The 18121-nt window shown below is 43.7% G+C and overlaps 3 protein-coding genes across 3 annotated transcripts in view; 2 read left to right on the forward strand and 1 right to left on the reverse strand.

Moving 5' to 3' along the window:
- EAH_00003280 (hypothetical protein, conserved) overlaps positions 1–602 on the reverse strand; it is a gene marked incomplete at both ends in the record, with an annotated part of 1634 nt that extends 1032 nt beyond the window's left edge. The window contains one exon of the mRNA XM_013397677.1: positions 194–602. Coding sequence (XP_013253131.1) covers positions 194–602 — 409 coding nt within the window. The remainder of the gene's footprint in view (positions 1–193) is intronic.
- Positions 603–1603: 1001 nt separating this feature from the next.
- EAH_00003290 (hypothetical protein, conserved) lies at positions 1604–8403 on the forward strand (the record flags this gene model as incomplete). Its single annotated transcript, XM_013397678.1, has 12 exons — positions 1604–2455; positions 2613–2706; positions 3034–3167; positions 3387–3439; positions 3961–4091; positions 4426–4513; positions 5255–5342; positions 5703–5873; positions 6270–6409; positions 6633–6811; positions 7185–7263; positions 8127–8403. The coding sequence occupies 12 exons, from the start codon at positions 1604–1606 to the stop codon at positions 8401–8403; spliced, it is 2286 nt and encodes a 761-aa protein (XP_013253132.1).
- Positions 8404–12402: 3999 nt separating this feature from the next.
- EAH_00003300 (hypothetical protein, conserved) lies at positions 12403–17786 on the forward strand (the record flags this gene model as incomplete). The annotated part of the gene is made up of 7 exons (XM_013397679.1): positions 12403–13105; positions 14054–14175; positions 14594–14803; positions 15567–15825; positions 16130–16174; positions 16883–17025; positions 17511–17786. 7 exons carry the CDS (start codon positions 12403–12405, stop codon positions 17784–17786), a joined length of 1758 nt encoding a protein of 585 aa, XP_013253133.1.
- Positions 17787–18121: the final 335 nt, after the last annotated feature.

The following is an 18121-nucleotide window of genomic DNA, read 5'->3' on the forward strand; positions in this document are numbered from 1 at the left end:
ATATATATATATATATATATGCATATGCGAGTATGCATATATGTATACACATATAATATGCATAGAGGATAATATTATAGATAACAGTGCGTTACGTATACACAGTAGAATTGTTGTGTATATGCATGATATGCCTATATATTCATAGATAAGGACAGATTCAAAAACATCAGATGCAAAGAGAGAAACTCACCTGCAGGGTCTGCTGTAGGATCGCCGTCTATAGAGAGCCGCAGCAGCTTCTGATGCGGCTGCAGCCGCAGCAAGCCTTCTCCTTGTTGCGTGCCGCTGCTGCTGCTGCTGCTGCTGGTGGGAGGCCCCACCTCCAGGGGCAGGCCTTTGAGTTCAAGTTTCAGTCCTTTGTACGGCGGCAGGGGAGGGGCCTCCTGCTCCTGCGTCTCTTTCTCCTTCTTAACCTCTTTCTTCGTTTTCTTATTTCGGTCTGGCTGCCGGGGACCCCCTTGGGGGGCCCCTTGGGGGGCCTTCGCGGGGGCCCCTGCGCTCGGCCCCTGTGATGCACCGCTGCCTATGCCTAAGACAGAATCCAGCAGATCTGCTGCAGCTTCAGACTCCGAGGAGGAGCCACTGTCTTCTGAAATCATTTGTGGCTAGTGCAGAAAAAAATCAGAAAAGGAGAGGGTTTAGGGTTTGGGGTATAGGGTTTGGGGTTTAGGGTTTTGGGGTCCTAGACGCTGAAGTCTTCCCTCCCTCACGAACTTTGGAGAAGGCTAAGGATGCTGACAGAAAGCCTGTATTGCCGTTGTACTCACCGCTGCTTGCTGCTGCTGCTCCTGCTGCTGCTCCTGCTGCTGCTATCCTTGCTGCTGCTCCTCTTGCTGCTGCTACTGCTGCTTCTGCTACCTTTGCTGGTGTTGCGTTTGCTGCTGTTGCGAGGCTCCTTCCAGAGTTGCTGCTGATGCTGTTGCTGCTGTTAGGTTTGCTGCTGCTGCAGTTGATGCTACACGTTGCTGCAGCCTCTGCTGCTGCTGCTGCTGCTGCACGGTTTAGCTGCGAGTTCAGTCCCCCAGCAGCCAAGGCATTGAAACTGTTGCTGCAGTCTGTAGCAGCTCAAGTGTTTCTCGGTGCTCCTCTTGGGAGAATTAAGAGAGAAGTTTTATTTCCTTTGGGTATTTTATGAGAAGAAATAAAACAAACTTAATCTAATCAATCTTGCTGCTTATACATCAGCAAGACCTTCAATAGCCCCCGAAGCCCCAAGGGGTATCGGCATCCTTATCTTCGCTATGGGGGGGAAAATACACTTAAAATAAAATTATTTAATAAATTAAATTAAATACATTGTTTTTATTTTTGATTTCAATCTCTAGGTGTACATACACCTTATTTCTTCCTGTTCTTCTCCCTACTCCACTGCAAACAGGCGTGGGGCCCCACGCCCACCGTAGCTGAGCTAGCAGGGGGCCCCTTACTTCTATTGTCTCTCCTGAGTTTAGGAGATGCTTTTTAATTGATTTGCTGCTGCATTTGGGTTTAGAAGGCGTTCAGCAGCAGCACAAATCTCCTGTATTGTATCTCCTGCTGCAGCGGTCCCTCACCTGATCTTTGCTGCTGCTGCTTCAAGGCCTTAAAGGCTTGAGATACAATGAAAGGGAAGCAGCACGGGGGACCCCGTGGGGGGGGCCCCCGGGGTGGGGGCCCCCGGAAAGATAAAAAGGCGCATGCACGCCGCAAGCTGCAGGAGAAACGTGAGAGGGAGCAGCAAGGAGGGCGTCTATTAAGGCGGCCAGATATAAAGGGTTTAGATGGCTACACAAGCTCCGCCGAAATGCAGAAAAAGAAGAAAGAGGGGGGTCCCCCAAAGACGTTCAACAAGCAGCAGCACTCACGTCACAGCAGCAACGCGGAGGAGAAGCAGCGGGGGCCCAGGGGCCCCAAGGGACCTGAGGGGGGCCCCCATGGGGGCCCCCGGAAGGAGAAGAAGTTCGTTCAAGGGCCTCCGGGGCCCCGCCGCAATGAGGGGGGCCCCAAAGGAGCAAATGGAGAAGAAGAGCCCCGCAAACGCAAGCTGATAGACGGCCAAGATAAGCTGAGGAGGCTCCTAGAGAAACACCCTCAGCTGCTGCATGCGGGAGAGACAGCAGATGCTGCTGTTGCTGCATGTTTTAAGAAGGCAGCGAGGCAGCAAGCCGACAGTACAGACCCAGATTCCTCTCCCCCACAGCAGCAAGATCAGCAGCAGCAGCAACAACTGAGCGGCAGCAAACGCCGCAAACTGCTGCGCTTAGTAATCAGCAGCAAGACAGCAGATGACAAGGTCTTTGTGCATGAGTCTTACCAGCTGTATAACGAGATCCTGCGCGGGATACGGCAGACGGAGGAGAGTGGGGGGGGGGCCCCAGAGGGTTCAGGGGGCCCCGGGGGCCCCCGCAGCAAATCAACGCTGCAGCGTATAGTAGAAAGGGCTGTGAAGTTTCTTGAGGCTCCTTTAAGTCGGGTGGGTCTCAGTGGCGTTTGTGTATTTGTTTCTATGTTGTCTACGTGCTCGCAGTGCCTGCTGGAGGATGCCCCCTAACCCCGAACCCTAAACCCTAAACCCTAAGCCCTCACAAGCTGCCGAGGTGTACGCACACTGCGCTTTGCATGCTCCGCAGAAAGACCGGCACTGCTGCACCGCCCGCCTCGCACAAATTTGTCTCAAATACGCGGAGAAGGAGACGAGAAAACGCCTGTGGGATCTGCTAGCAAGTGGGCCTAGGGTTTAGGGTTTAGGGTTTAGGGTTTAGGGCTTGCTGGGGTCGAGGGTTTACGACAGAGGCTGGGGTGGAAACTCGCTGCCAATGATACGATGTGGAGGAGAATACTCGAGGGTTTAGGGTTTAGGGTTTAGGTGCAGGCGTGCAGAATTTTTAGAGCCCCTTTCTCCCTTTACAGATTTTCTTTATTTGTTTACTCATTAACTCTGCCGGGCTTGGCAGAGGAAATTGCATGATTGAAGCCCTAGGGCGTAGGGTTTAGGGTTTAGGGTTTAGGGTTTAGGGTTTAGGCGTGCGCGTGTTGTTTGTGTTGTTGCAGAGGACTTTTTGGAGTTTTGTTGCTGCAAGTCTTTTCATCATGTTTGCATTAAAATGTTTCTTTATGCGACGGCAGAACAAAAAGAAAAACTTTTGTCTCTTCTTATTAGCCGCAGAGACACTGCATTCACAAAGGTGCATATACACCCCATGCTGTCTCCTCTTGTCTTTTTTCGTATCCCCCGCCTGTCTCCTTCTGTCTTTTTTGTCTGGACCTCTGCTGTCTTTCGCCTTTATATCCATATATATAAGAGGATATTGATTGATTTATATATATGTATATCAATAGCAGCAGCAGCAGCAATAGCAGCTGCAGCAGCAGCAAGTTTGTATCTATTGTCTCTTGGCGTGCAGCACGGGGCGACTGTCTGGGAGTATTTCTTCACCTCTCAGAAGACAGCTGTGGGGTGGGTGTCTTTGTGTCTTTTATTTAATTTAATCAATAATAAGCAAACGTCTGTCTTCTTTTTCTGTTTATTTCATGACCGCAAGTAGCCCTGTCTTCTTTCTTCTTACTGTTTCTATTTTAAAACAATTCTAATCAATACCATTATTATTATTATTTTTATAAGTATTATTGATATTATTTTTTATTTTTATTGTGATTATAAGTATTACTGTTGAAGGCCTGTCTCTTCTTTGGAGTGTCTCTTTCTTTTTTTGTCTCTTCTTTATTCTTTTTCGTGTGAGCTCTTTATACGGTGTATTGGTATATTACTATCATAGGGACTAGGTTGTTTATTTGTTTTTTATTTATTTTGTTTATTTGCATTTATTATCTTGTGTCATTTACTATAATTAAACAAAATACAATAAATAAGAGACAGCCACACAAGTATCTCCTTTTAGGTCTAACCCGTAGTTATTATATGCTGCTGCTGCTTGCTGCTGCTGTTTGTTTGCTGCTGCTGCTGCTGCTGGTTTCCAGGCAGCAGAAGCTGCTGAATTGTTTGCTGCTAGAGCCGACCGTGTTGGTGTCTGTCCCCCAAGTGCAGCAGCAGCAATCTTTCTCTCAAGTTGTTAGTCTCTTATCTGAGCCCCAGCGGAATCAAACACTCGGTAAGGGAATATACTGTTTGTCTCCTTCTCCTTATCTGTCTCCTGCGTCTTTTTGTGTCTGCTTCTCTTTGTTTTGCTCTGCCTCATTGTCTATCTCCTGCCTCCCTATGTCTCTTCTGTCTCCTTAGCTGTCTCCTGTCTCCTTATCTGTCTCCTGTCTCCTTATGTGTCTCATTTCTCCTTGTCTCCCTTATGTCTCCCTACTTGTCTGCCGTCTCTTTCTTCGCTCTGCCCCACACCCGCCACAGTCCTGCTGTCTGTACACCTGAAGGGGGGGTCTCTGCATGTAGCTGCAGCGGCTGTTTTGTTTCTGCTGTTTGTTTTCCTTCCATAGAAAGCCTCAACTCTATAATTCAAAAGTTTGTTGATAAAGAGCTTTTAAACAAGGTGTATGTACACCGCATCCTCAAGGGTTTCTGCAGGTGTGTCAGCCGATTCACCAACCCTCTGTGGGGTGTCTGCTGAGCTGTCTCCGCTTTGTTCTGGTCTCTTTGCTTGTCTCTTTTTCTGTCTCTCAGTCTGTTTCCTTTCATTTGTCCCCCTGTCTCTCTGTTCACCTATTTATCAATATTTCACTATCTACCTATCGTTATATATATATATATATGTATATATATAATATATATATGTCTGCCTATCTATATCTGTCTATCAATCTGCATCTAATAATCTATCTAACTGTCTCTCATTCTCTATTCCTCTACATCTCTATATCTTTTGATGCTCTCTTTGTTGTTTGCCTATGCTGCATCTCTATGTCTGTCTCCTTGTCTCTCTTTCTCTCCGCCTCTCTTTTTTTGTCTCTGTCTGTCTCTTTATTCTTTTGTCTCTTTATTCTTCTGTCTCTCTTTGTACGTCTTTTAGTGTGCCCCTCTGTCTCTTCTATCTTGTGTCCTTCTTCTTTTCTGTCTCCTCGCCTTCTTCTCCCTGTACATACCACCCTAGTGTCTTTCTTTTATTTTTCTGTCTGTCTTCTTTCGCTTTTCTGTCTCCTTTTGAAGCGTCTCCTTCTACCTTTCTTTTCTTATTTGGTCTCTCTTCTTTCGCTTTTCTGTCTCCTTTTGAAGTGTCTCCTTTCCTCCTCTTACTATTTTGTCTCTCTTCCTTCTTTTTTTCTGTCTCCTTTTAAAGTGTCTCCTTTTCTCTCTCTGGTGTCTCCTCAGCGTCGCCTCTTCGCAGCAACTCTCTGCGATGTGGAGGACAACAGCAGAAGGCGCGCTGCAGCTTGCTACTACCAAAGATGGTGTCGAGGTACGAACAGCAGCAGCAGCAGCAGCAGCAGGAACAACAGCAGCAGTAGCAGCAGCAGCAGCAGGAACAACAGCAGCAGTAGCAGCAGCAGCAGCATCATCATCCCTATGTGTTGTCTCCTTGTGTCTCCTCTTCTGCATACACCCCACCCCAGGAGGGCACTCCCTATAGACCAGCGAATTCATGAAGCAGCAGCTGCTGCAGCAGCTGCTGCAGGTGCTGTTGCTGCTGCAGCTGCTGCTGCTGCAGCTGCTGTGATTTTTGCTGATATGAGGTTGCGGTGTTTGTGTGGGAAGCGACTAAACCCTAAAACGTAACCCCTAAACCCTAAACCCTAGTGTATGTTTTGCGTTGCTGCAGGCTTTGTGTTCTCTGTTGGGATTTGCAACAGCAAAAGACAGGAAGGTTTTAATTAAGGGGCTGAAGCAGCACTGTCTCGCCTTCGCGACAAACCCCGTTGACTGTCTGCTGCTGCTGCGGCTGCTGTTGACTGTAGACGACACAAAACTGCTTTCAGAACAAATACTTAAGGTAGGGTTTAGGGTTTGGGGTTTAGAGGGTTTAGGGTTTACCTGTGGACACTTTGGTTTTAAGTTTTAGGGTTTAGGGTTTAGGTGCAGACAACATATATGTATACATATATATATATATATATAAGTATATCTGTAGATAGAAGATATATATGCATATAAATAAATAGATCGATCCTCCCCTTTGCTTGTGTCTATATATCTGTGTGTATTAATGAGGTGTATGTACACCTCAGTCTCGTTGTTCAATCTGTACAAACAGGCATGGGCCTGTTGTTATGCTGCTTTGTTTGTCTGTCTTGTCTCTGTTTGACGCTCTATGTCACTTGCTGCTGCTGTTGTTGTAATTGCTGCTGCTGCTGCTGTTTGTGCTTAATTTGCTGTCTCTGGTTTGTAGGAAGTACTCCCTAAGGCCCTTGATCTCGCCTTCGACCCCTACGGGCATTTGCTGCTGCTGCAGCTTCTGCAGCAAGATGGGGTGTCTAGGCAGCTGCCTACGCATTATCACACTCTGCTCATGCTGCCGTCTCCCACAAGGTAGCCCCCTGCTGCTGCTGCTGTTTTTGTTGTTGCTGCTGCTGTTGCTGCTGCTGCTGTCGTTCGTTGTTGTTGCTGGTTCTGCTGCTGCCGCTGCTGTTGCTTCTGCTGCTGTTGCTTCTGCTTCTGTAATTGCTGCTGCTGCTGTTGCTGCATTTGCGCATTGATGTGTGGGGTTATGTTTGCTGTATTTCTTTGTTTTGTTTGTGTGTGCGCGCTGCAGTTTGAAGGGTCTTCAGCAGCGGCTTCAAGAGCTGAGGCCTGCTGCGGTGTCTGCTGTCTCTTCTTCTTTCTGCTCGCTGTCTATAAAGGAGACAGACAAAGACAAAAGACAATTCAGAGATATCATCACCAACTGCTGCGCCTCCAAAGTGCTGCTGCAGCTCGCCTTGCTGCCGGAGGGTACGCTGGGCATATAGATGTATATACATGTATATATATATATATATGTATATGTATATATACATATATATATATATAGACATTTTATAGTTATTTATACATTCATACATATTTATATATATATATATATATATGTATATACACATGCATTTGTATATATACAGATGTCTATATATATATATATATATATATATATATTTATATATGGTGTGACACCTATAAATAGTCTGTCAACATTATGACCATATATATACATATATATATAAATGCATATGTATAAATATATATATATATATATATTTATGTATTTATATATATATACATATATATATGCATATATTTGTATAGGCATGTTATTTGAATGTGTGTGCAGGGCAGCCAACTGTTTTGCGGGTGTTGGATTTGGTAGAAGAAGAATTAAAAGGAGACAAAAAAGAAATCATAGAAAACCCGTGAGATATAAACAGAGACAAATAAAAGGAGACAGACAAATACTATAAAACATTAAAGGAGACAGTAAAAGAGATAAGTACAGTCAATAATAAGAGGAGGCAGACAAATATTATAAAACATTTAAAAAAGAAAGTAATAGAGATAAGTATAAAGAGACTAATAAAAGGAGACAGATAAATACTATAGAACATTTAAAGATACAATAAAAGAGACAAGCAAAAGGAAAAACAAATAGAAGGCGGCAAATAAACGAAGACATAAAAGGAGACACACCGATAATGGTGTACAATTAAAGAGAGACAGACAGAGTGACAGACAGAGACAGACACGCAAAGAAACAGACAGATAAAGGGAAAGAGACAGAGATTAAACAAGCCGTATAGGAGCAGAAGAGGAGACAGCGGAGCACAGCAACGGGAGAGACAGAGACAAAAGGAGACACCGATCATACAGCAGCAACGCTTGCAAACAGACACACAAAGGGCCTCAGAGACGGTTGTCACATACAAACAGATGAACAGCAAAAGAAAATAAACAGAGAGAAAAAGGAGACAGACAAAAAGGAGACAGAGACAGCAACAGACAACGAAACAAAGCAAAAGGAGACAGGCAGAGCGAGAGAGATAGAGCATAAGAGAAAAAGAAGCAGCAATATAAAGAAATAATTAACTCAGAGAGCAAAACGAGATGGAGACAGAAACCACATGAGCTCCAGCGGGGAGACATCCGAGGAGACAGAAAGGGTCTTCTTCAGATGCAGCAACACATGTGCTGCTGCTGCTGCTGCTGCACAAGGAGCAGCAGCGTGGTGACTGTAGGCTTGTGTGCTGCTGCTGCTGCTGCATGTGTTGCTGTGTTGCAGGGGGACGCAGCGTGTTGTGTGTTCGTTATTAAAGGAGGGGTCTCCTGAGGTGTTGTCGCGTGCTTGGGGTGTACTGTCTCCTCATCTGTCTGCATTATTAGAGACAAAAGGAGTATTTCTTCTCTGCCGTCTCTTTAAAAGGGCTTCCGAAACGCAGCAAGAGAAGCTGCAGACAGAGGTGAGAATCACAACAAATACCAGTAGGCCCAGTTGGCAGCAGCACCAGCAACAGCAGCAGCAGCAGCAGCAGCAGCAGCAGCAGCAGCAGCAGCAGTAACGGCAGCAGCAATTGCTTCACTCCTTGCTGCCTGCAGATGCGCCAACGCCTTCAACCAAAATTCCTGAGCGACGCAGAGGAGGCCCTCGCGAGGGCAGGTAGGCATGCGAGGGTTTAGGGTTCATCCCTTGGGGTTTAGGGTTTAGGGTTTAGGGTTTTAGGGTTTAGGGCTTAGCAAGTAGCAGCTAGGGTTTAGGGTATGGTATAGAAGCTAGGAGTTGGGGTCAGCAACTCGGGGGTAGGGTTTATCCCTTAGGGTTTAGGGTTTAGGGTTTAGGGTTTATCTTTCAGGATCTCCCTCTACTGGCATTCAGTTGCTGCGCAAAGACCTGGGCCTCTAACAGACCGCCGAGGCTGCTGCTGCTGCTCCTGCTGGTGCTCTTGCTGCGATCAGCAGCAGCATTGTTATTAGGGGGTTGTTATTAGAGGGTTGTTATTAGGGGGTTGTTATTGGGGGATGATAATAACAACAACCCCACCATAACAATTTCTTTATATATAAAAGCCCTTTATACGTTCGTATAATGGAGGGTAATGTGTTATTTGGTTTGATATATCTAACAAACTTTTACTGTCTATGTAGCTTGTCATTGAATTGTCTCCTAATGAAGTGTCTCCTAATGTTGGTGATTAGGTGGTTATTGGGTGGGGTTGCTCAGCAGCTAATAGCAGAGGGTTGCTGCTAGCAGCAGCAGCAACACCTTTTCTCGCTGCTTCACAACACATATAGCAGGCCTCTCACAAAAATTGATCTGCCCAGCAGCAGCAGCAGGTGCTGCTGCTGCTGCTACTGCTGCTGCTGCTGCTGCTGCTTCTGCTGCAGGAAAGGCAAACTGAGAGAGAGCGGCTGATGCATAACAGTAGAGAGAGACAGACAGAGACAAACAGAAAGAGACAGGGGAAAGAGATAAAGAGAGACAGAGGCCATTATATGCAGTAAATAAACAACGAGAAGAAGAGACAGACAAAAGGAGACAGGCAAACAGAGACACATTGGAGAAACAGAGAAAACAAACAGAGAGACAGAGACAGAGACACAGGCATAACTACAGAGACAAGTAGATAGATATAGACAGAAGGAGACAGACAAACAGAGACGCATAAGTCTCACAAGCAGAGACAAACAAACCGATACACAAAGACAAAAGAAATAAGTAAATAGACAAGAGCAGACAGTTCTTCTTTCTCTGCATGAAAAGTGTTTTATGAATGCTTCATTTATTATAAAATATATTTAAATATATACGTATATATATTATTATATTTCCTAACATAATAATAATATGACAAAAGATAGTAATAATAATAGCAAAAAACTAATTTAAAAATAATAATAAATAATAATAAATAAAAATAAATAGTAATAAATAATAATGATAATAAATAATATGACCGTTCTAACACAATTTACAGCAACGGGTGTCTCCAGGCCCAGGTGTGTGTATGCACAGACAGCGGAGAGGAGACAGCATCGGCATCTGTTAGTAGCCCTGTTGTAACATAACCCTGACGGAGACATAGATTTAGGGTTTAAAGTTTAGGGTTTATGGTTTAGGATTTAGGGTTTAGGGCCTATGTGAGCTCGACAGCTGCAGCCTTCTGCTAAGGATCGACCCTGTGGCTGCAGCACTTGTTTAGATGCACATCGCTTACTAGAGCCTAGCCCCCTAGCCCCCGCAGATAGCTAATTGCAGCTAGCTAGCTGCAGCTAGCTAACTGCAGCTAGCCACTGGAGAGGGGGGAGGTGACCAGTGGTCTCCCTATGGTGTGGGGTGCGCAGAAACTGCTCGACCGGGGCTTGTGATGCCTTCATGTTGTTTTTTCTTTGCTTTTTCTTTGTCTGAAACTTTAATCATTAAATAAATAAATAATTCAATTACAAAAAACTTTATTTGTTTGTTTGCTTTATAGACAGAAATACCGGAGGCTTCGTCAGCGGTGCTGTGCTTCGCTGTGTGATATTGGTGTAGCATAAAGGGAAGAAAAGCAGGAGGAAAAGTCTGTAATTTTATTTTATTTATATTAAAAAATTATTTTAAAAATAAAAGAAAAATAAATAATAATTTTAGGTGTATCTACAGTGTTGCTTAGCAAGCAATGGGCGTGCAGCTAGCTGTGTGCGCGAGCGTGTTGGTGTATATATAGACTTGAGGGGTAAGAAACGGGTTTATTTTGTTTGAAATCTTGTAGAAAATTGTTTTATTATAATTTATTTTCATTTTAAAAACTATTTTCTTAGAGAGGGAGGCCTTCCCTCAATAATCAGCAGTGTATGAAGGCACGTCTAGGCGAGCTTCAAGGGGAGCAGCAGCGAGAGTGTGTGCGTGTTTCTGTTGATTTTCTTCTGTTTTTATGTCTAAATACATCTCATGTAAGCATTTATTTTGTTTATTGTATTTATTTATTGCAAATAAAAACAAGAAAAAAAAGATTTCAGCGGCTTTCTCATCATACCCCCACGCCTACACTCCATCGATTGACTGGGGCGCACCCACCCAAGGGGTTCCACTGTATATCTTTTTTTTCATTGTTTTTTATTTTTTTAAATTATATATTTTATTTTAAATTATTTTGAATTATAGTTGAACTTCTTTTCGTTCGTTTTCATGCACCGCTGGGGGTAGGCCTGTCAAGATGTGGTCTTCCTCTCCTTTTCTTCTTCTTTTACAATATTTCTTTTGCTTATCTACCCTACCTAGTTTCAAAGGCTTTAGTTATTTCTTTGCTGAGGCTCTTAGGCCCAATGAGGCCCCCCAGAACCGCCAAGATGCTGGGGTGTATGTACACCCCGCAAAATCGCACGGAGTTCTGGAGCCTACCACTGCCTTAAGCGCTCTCCAAAGCAGCAGCAGCAGCAGAAGCAGCAGCCGCAGCAGCAGCCGCAGCGGGGGATATTCAAGAGCGTATATGGATCTTCAAAGGGCTCTACAGAGCTCAGCTGCTGGGGTGTATATTGACCTTCCTCATTCAAATGAATTCGCAGAAGCCTTCAACTCGCTGAAAAACACAGGCATCTGCAAAAGCTGGACAGACCCAACTACCAACAAGGTAAGACTAGTAGCTGCAGCAGCAGCTGCAGCAAATGCAGCAGCAACAACAACAAAAGCAGCAGCTGCTGCAACAACAACACCAAAGCAGCAACAATGACAGCAGCAGGAGCAAATACAACAGCAGATGCATCAGCAGCAGCAGCAATAACAACAGCAACAAAGCGGCAGCAATGGCACCAGCAGCAGCAGCAGCAGCAGCAGCAGTAGCAGCAGCAGCAGTAGCAGCAGCAGTAGCACCAGCAGCTTTTCCTTCTGTTTGTGGATTTGCAAGTGCATGCAGCTATTGAAAGTGTAGTATTTGATTGCACTTCTTTTTAAAATATTATACTGTATATTACTTCTAACTTCATTATACACATAAATAAAAAATATATATCTGCTGCTGTTAGATGCTCTGCAGCAGCAGCTGCTTTGCTGTCTCTCATTTTAGTTTGTCTCCGTTTTGTTGTTTGTTTGTATGCAGAGATAGAGTAGTATAGCTCTTCTTTTTTATTATTTGTTTGTTAGTCTCTGTATTTATTTATTTATGTGCTTTGTTTGATGTTTACCCCCTCTTCAGATTTCAACAGGCCTCTCAGAAGAGACAATAGAAGACGTGCTGCTGCAGCGGGAGCCAACGGAGCAGCAGCAGCAGCACTTAAGCGAGGAGCAGCAGCAGAAGCTGCAGGAGCAGCTAACATCAGGAGATGATGAAGAGATTTTTGCTGCAGTCTTTTGGTCTCTATTCAGACCCCTTCCTTTAATATGTTTCATTGCAGGCAGCATAACTTTGCTGCTGTTTATATGCTTCTTTTTACCTCAAAAGTGCTGCAGCAGCTGCAGGGGGATTTGCTGCTGTCTGTCTCTTAAAAGGAGACACTTCTCTCCTTTCTTTCTCTTATGCTTCACTATTATTGGGGCTAGTCTTGCTGCTGCTGGTGTCTATACACTCCTTCACGGTCAAATAGCCATGCAGCAATCTTTGCAATCTATTGGTGCTTCAGGCTGCTCTGCATTTGAGGCTGTAGAGACAGCTGAATGGGGCTATCAGGGTCACCCTCTGCTGCAGGAAGGAGACAGCAGCAGCAGCAGCAGCAGCGGCACCAGCAGTGTCTTTCCAAACAGGAGTCTCCTTTCCCAGCTGCTGCACGCCGTCGACGACAGCAGCAGCAGCAGCAGCAGCAGCAAGTTTCTAGGGATACGCGTGTTGCAGCAATCCCTCAAAGGCATAGAGGGTCTCCTGGGGGGGAACAGCAGCAGCAGCAGCATATTAGATTTAATCGAGAGATTTGTAGAAGATGGAAAGGTATTAAAGGGGGACGCAATAGGGCTTTCAGCAACGCATGAGGCGTTTGGTTATAACGTGCAGCAAATGAAGACAGCAGCAGAAAAACATTATATGACGAGTCTCTTTGCTGCTGCTGTAGATACACTCCGACCAGATGATACATACACTGCTCTGCTCTCTGCACATGAAGTCTTTTCAGAAACTGTGGATAAAGCAATACAGGGGGTAACTCTACCTGAGTTGGAGCTATCAATAGACCTGGACCCCCTTGCTGCTGCTACTTCGGGAGTGCAGCTTGCTGCTTCTGAAGCTGCTGATGTAGGGGCATTTGCTGCAGTCTTGGGGCCCCTGCTGCTGTGGGCGGAGGTGGCGCTGCTGTTCTTAGGTATTGCATTTGCTGTTGTCGCTCTTATTTTGTTTGCATGCACCAAAGGAAAGGGTGGAAGAAGCTGCAGCAGCACAGCTTGGGTCTTGCTGCTGCTTATTGCTGCAGTGGGCCTTCTATTCTCAGGCTGTCTCTTTATTGCATATAGCTTAGGGGCCCCTGTATGCTCGTGGGGTGTACAGACACTGTGGGGAACAGAGCTGCAAACGGAGACACTTGGAGCTCACGGCCAAGGTGTCTCCGTTGCTGCAGCAGCAGCAGAAGACACACTTAGAAGCTGCGCCACCCAAGACAATTATAATCTTTTAGATGCAGCCGGATATTCAGATTTAATTCATGATGCAAGACAACAGATACAAGACGCCCAGCAAGCTATTATCAGTGCAATTACTACGCCAGAGACAGCCCCAATCCTCGACAGTGAACCCTCATAAACCCTTATAAACCCTAATAAACCCTAATAAACCCTAATAAACCCTCATGAAACCTAAACCCTAAACCCTGATAAACCCTAAACCCTGATAAACCCTAAACACCCAATTCTTAGCCCAAATAAGCCCTAAACCCTAAACCCTTGACCCTGAAGCCTCACCCCTTATTTCTAAATCCATAACCCTAAACCGCAAACCCTTCATTCTAGGCCCAAGACCAAACCCCTTAAAACCCACGCCCAAAACCCTAAAGACTAAACCCTAAACCCTAAACCCTAAACCCTAAAGCCCGAAGGTCTACAATGGTCAAGGTTGAAAGCGAAAAAAGGATTCAGAAGAGGGTTTATACAATTGTGGAGGGTTTGTTGCCTTCGGAGCCGCGGAGTTCTTACCTTTAGAGTTTAGGGTTTAGGGTTTAGGTTTAGGGGTTTAGAGGACTAAGAGGGCATAGGGCTTAGGCTACCTCCAGGTTTAGGGTTTAGGGTTTAGGGTTTAGGGTTTGGGGTTTGGTGCTCAGATGTGGAGAAGGTTCAGGATTGGATGAATGAGTTTGGGTATATGTTTGTCTTTGATGGGGAGAAGCTCAAGGCCAACCCCTCTACCCAAGACTTAGTAGACACCTTTCCAGAGATTTTAGATGTGAGTCTGCTGCTGCTGCTGCTGTTGCTGATGCTGCTGCGGTTGTTGCTGATGCTGCTGCTTTTGCTGAGACTGTTGCTGTTGCTTCTGGTGCTGATGCTGCTGCTGCTGATGCTGGTGCTGCTGCTGATGCTGCTGCTGCTCCTGATGCTGCTGCTGCTGCTGCTGGGATAGGGGAAGTGCTGCTTATGAGTGTTTGAGGGAGGCTCAGCTTCAGCACTTGTTGCGGTGTAGCGGGGCATCGGGCCTTGCCTTTCAAGCCCTAAACCCTAAACCCTAAACACTAAAACCCTAAACCCTAAAACCATACACCCTGACTCTAGGCCCTACAACCCTAAACCCTAAACCCTGACCCCGTAAACCCTAAACCCTAAGCCCTGTTGGGTGTGTGTGTGTGTTGCGTCTGTCTGTGTTTTAGAGTGGCATTCAGGTGACTACAAGAACAGTCTCCTTAGGAGAAGGAAAGACAAAGAAAGTTTTGGGTTTGTTTGATGTAAGCAACCTTCTCTCGCCTTTCTCTTTAGAAGGCTTTGATACCATCGGCACCAAATTAATCATTACTTCAAATTATCCAAACAAAGACAGCGCAGAATTCATTAAAGTACTGAAGGAAGTAGAAGAAGAAAAGGTATGTTATCAAAATATAGATATAATATATATTATATATATACATATATATATATATATATGTATATTGTGATTATTAGATAGGTGTATATATATATATATAACTATCATTATTGTATATATATATATATTGTTATCATTATTATATGCATATATATAAATATATCGTTATCCTTATTACATATACCCCAATATATATTCATGCATGCAGATACACCCCAAAAGAATGATACATATTTTGTGCGTGAACCTCAATGCATGCACGCACTGTAATAGCTTGAAATATTATATAGTATATGCTGCGTATTTTAAAGGTAATATAGTATATACATATATATATATGTATATGCATATAGAGGCATATACAAATGAAATAAAGACAAAAGAGCAAAACAGAGACAAACAAACAAAAGAAGAGACATTTGCAATGCAATGGACACAAATACACACAATAGACTGCATACACACAAGTATGCATATATATATACACATATATATATATATATGCATGTGTGCATGAAAATGTACACCTATATCAATATTAACATATATACATATATATATATATTTGTATATGCGTATGTATACGTTTGCATATATATATATATATATATATATATACCTATAGTTCTGCCTACTGTATGTACTTTGTATATATATATATATATATACCGAGAGCGAGAGGAGAGGGAGAGCGTGTTGTTGTTTGTATAAGAAATGTTGTTTTGTATGTTTGTGTATTTTTGTATATGTATGGTGTATAGACTGCGGAGTACAAAGCCTCAGGAGAAACCAACAGTGGTGCAGCAGCAAAAGCAAAGAGATACACTGAGCAGCTGAAAAACGCAGTGCTGCTATGCAGATTCAAGCTGCAAATGCTGGAGGAGACGATCCCCTGCTACCGCTACAATAAACAAGACAACCCCACAAAAAGCACTTGCAAAGGAGAAGAGTTTTTTGGGCAGCCTGAGTTGGGGTCTTGGAATATTATTGAACAATCTGTTTATCACCTTACAGTAGCAAGTCAGTGAAAACCAAACAAATCACCTCCACATACACCTCAACATGAGCTCCATATACACCCCAGGATGATGAAAGACAAAAAGGAGACACAGATCGAAACAGAGACACAGACAGCGACAGAAAGAGACAGGGAGAGAGAGACAGAGAGAGAGAAAGAGACAGGAACAGAGAGACAGAGACAAAGAGAGACAGAGAGAGAGAGAAAGAGACAGGAGAAGAGAGACAGAGACAGAGACAAAGAGACAGAGGGAGGGATGCATAGTTTCATCACAAGCAAGCGGTCTTCTCCTTTGTTTCTTCTCAGGCCGCGACATTGGCAAGGAGATACAGCAATACGCTGAGCAAGTTGGTATGCAGATCCTCGTTGTCTCTTTGTCTCTTTGTCTCTGTTGTTTTGTCTCTTTGTCTTTGTTGTTTTGTCTCTTTGTCTCTTCTTCTCCATTTGCCCCCTTCTCTCTTTATCTCTTTATTTCTGTGTCTATTTGTCTCTGTCTCTTCATCTCCTTGTCTTTTTTTGTCTCTTTCTCTCTTCATCTCTTTATCTCTGTCTCTCTTTGTGTCTCTTTATCTCAATGTCTCTGTCTGTTTGTCTCTTCTTCTCTGTATCTCGTTATCTCTTTATTTCTGTATGTCTTTGTGTCTTTATATCTCTGTCTCTTTATATTTGTCTCTATATAAATAGCGACAAATATAAAGAGACAGAGATATACATATATATATATACACTTGTCTCTCTGTCTTTTTATTTCTTTGTTTCTTTGTTCCCTTGGCTCTTATATCTTCATCTCTTCATCTCTTTATCTCCTTTTCTCACTGTCTCCCTTTTCTCGTTATTTTGTCTCCTTTTCTTCTGGTCCACACTACTTCTCTCTCTCTGTCTATCTGCCCTCTACTCTCTCTGTCTATGAATGCATGCAAGACATGCATGCATGCATGCATGCATGCATGCATACAAAATGCATGCATGCATGCAGGCAGGCAGGCATTTGGTATTAATGTTTGTGTGTATCTTCCTTCCGTCTTGCATTTGTTTTTTGTGTTTTGTTTGTCTGTACAGTTGAGTACACCCGCGAAATGATGGGGTTAATGGAGCGCATTCTTTTTTCTCTTTATAATTCCCTCAGTTGTTCATTTATAAAGGAGCATCTCCTCAACTCTGCATATTTAGCTTGCTATGAAGGCATAGACAGAACCTGGAATGTAAGACCTACATATATACATACATGTATGCATGCATGCATGCATGCATGCATGTCTCACACACATGCATGCATGCATGCAAGGATTATATATGGGGTTTGCATGCATGCATGGATTATATAAGGTGTTCGCATGCATACAAACATTCGATATGTGATTTGCATGCATGGAAAGATCGGATAAGGTGATTGCATGCATGCAGACATAAGGTACAGTGTTTCCATGCATGCATGCAGATATAAGACACGGTGTTTGCATGCATGCATGTACGCATGCACGCATGCAAAGAAAAGCTACAGTGTTTGCGTGCATGCATGCACTTCGTAATTCATTTCTTTTGATATTGGCTGGCCCTTACCTTTACTCTTTTTTTGCTGTATGCGTTTACCTTCCTTGTCTTTTTATTGCTAGAGGGAAAGACTCTTAAATAATATTTTTTGTTTATTCTTGTTTGTCTCTTTGTATCTTCTTGCTGCTGCCTTCAGGCTGCTGCACTGAGGGCTATTGGAGAGCTCTGTGCGGTGCTGCTGGGTTTGCTGCTGTTTATTATATGGCGCATGCAAAAAGACAACAAGTTGCAGCAGCGGCTGGAGTATAAGCAGCAGAAGCAGCAGCAGCAGCAGCAGCAATCTGAACAGCAGCCCCTAAGACACGATGAAGAGACACGAGGAGATGTCTTTGATGAGACAGGCATAGATGTCTTTGAGCATGAAAGAGAGACAGAGCAACCCATCGACGGCTCCAGCTCGATGTGGGCGTAAGGAGACTGTCTCTCTATATGGTCTCCTCTAAAGGGCAGTGCTAAATAAATAAATATAAATATATGCATATATATATGTATATATGTATATATTTTTTTGTATATATATCTATTTATATTATTTAAATATAAATATATATATGCATTACATCTCTTTCAAAGGTCTCCTCTTTATATTTTGCCTGAGGAAAAAACAAGTAAAAATGCGGGGCACTGCAGCGGCTGTCTCCACTCCTTCTCAGTAAGCAGCAATGTGTTTATATATATTTTGTACGCATATATATATATATATATATATATATATATATATATATATATATATATATATATATATAT

Source organism: Eimeria acervulina, genomic scaffold (genome assembly GCF_000499425.1).
Source record: "Eimeria acervulina Houghton genomic scaffold, Eah_scaff11, whole genome shotgun sequence".
In the NCBI taxonomy this organism is placed as follows: domain Eukaryota; phylum Apicomplexa; class Conoidasida; order Eucoccidiorida; family Eimeriidae; genus Eimeria; species Eimeria acervulina.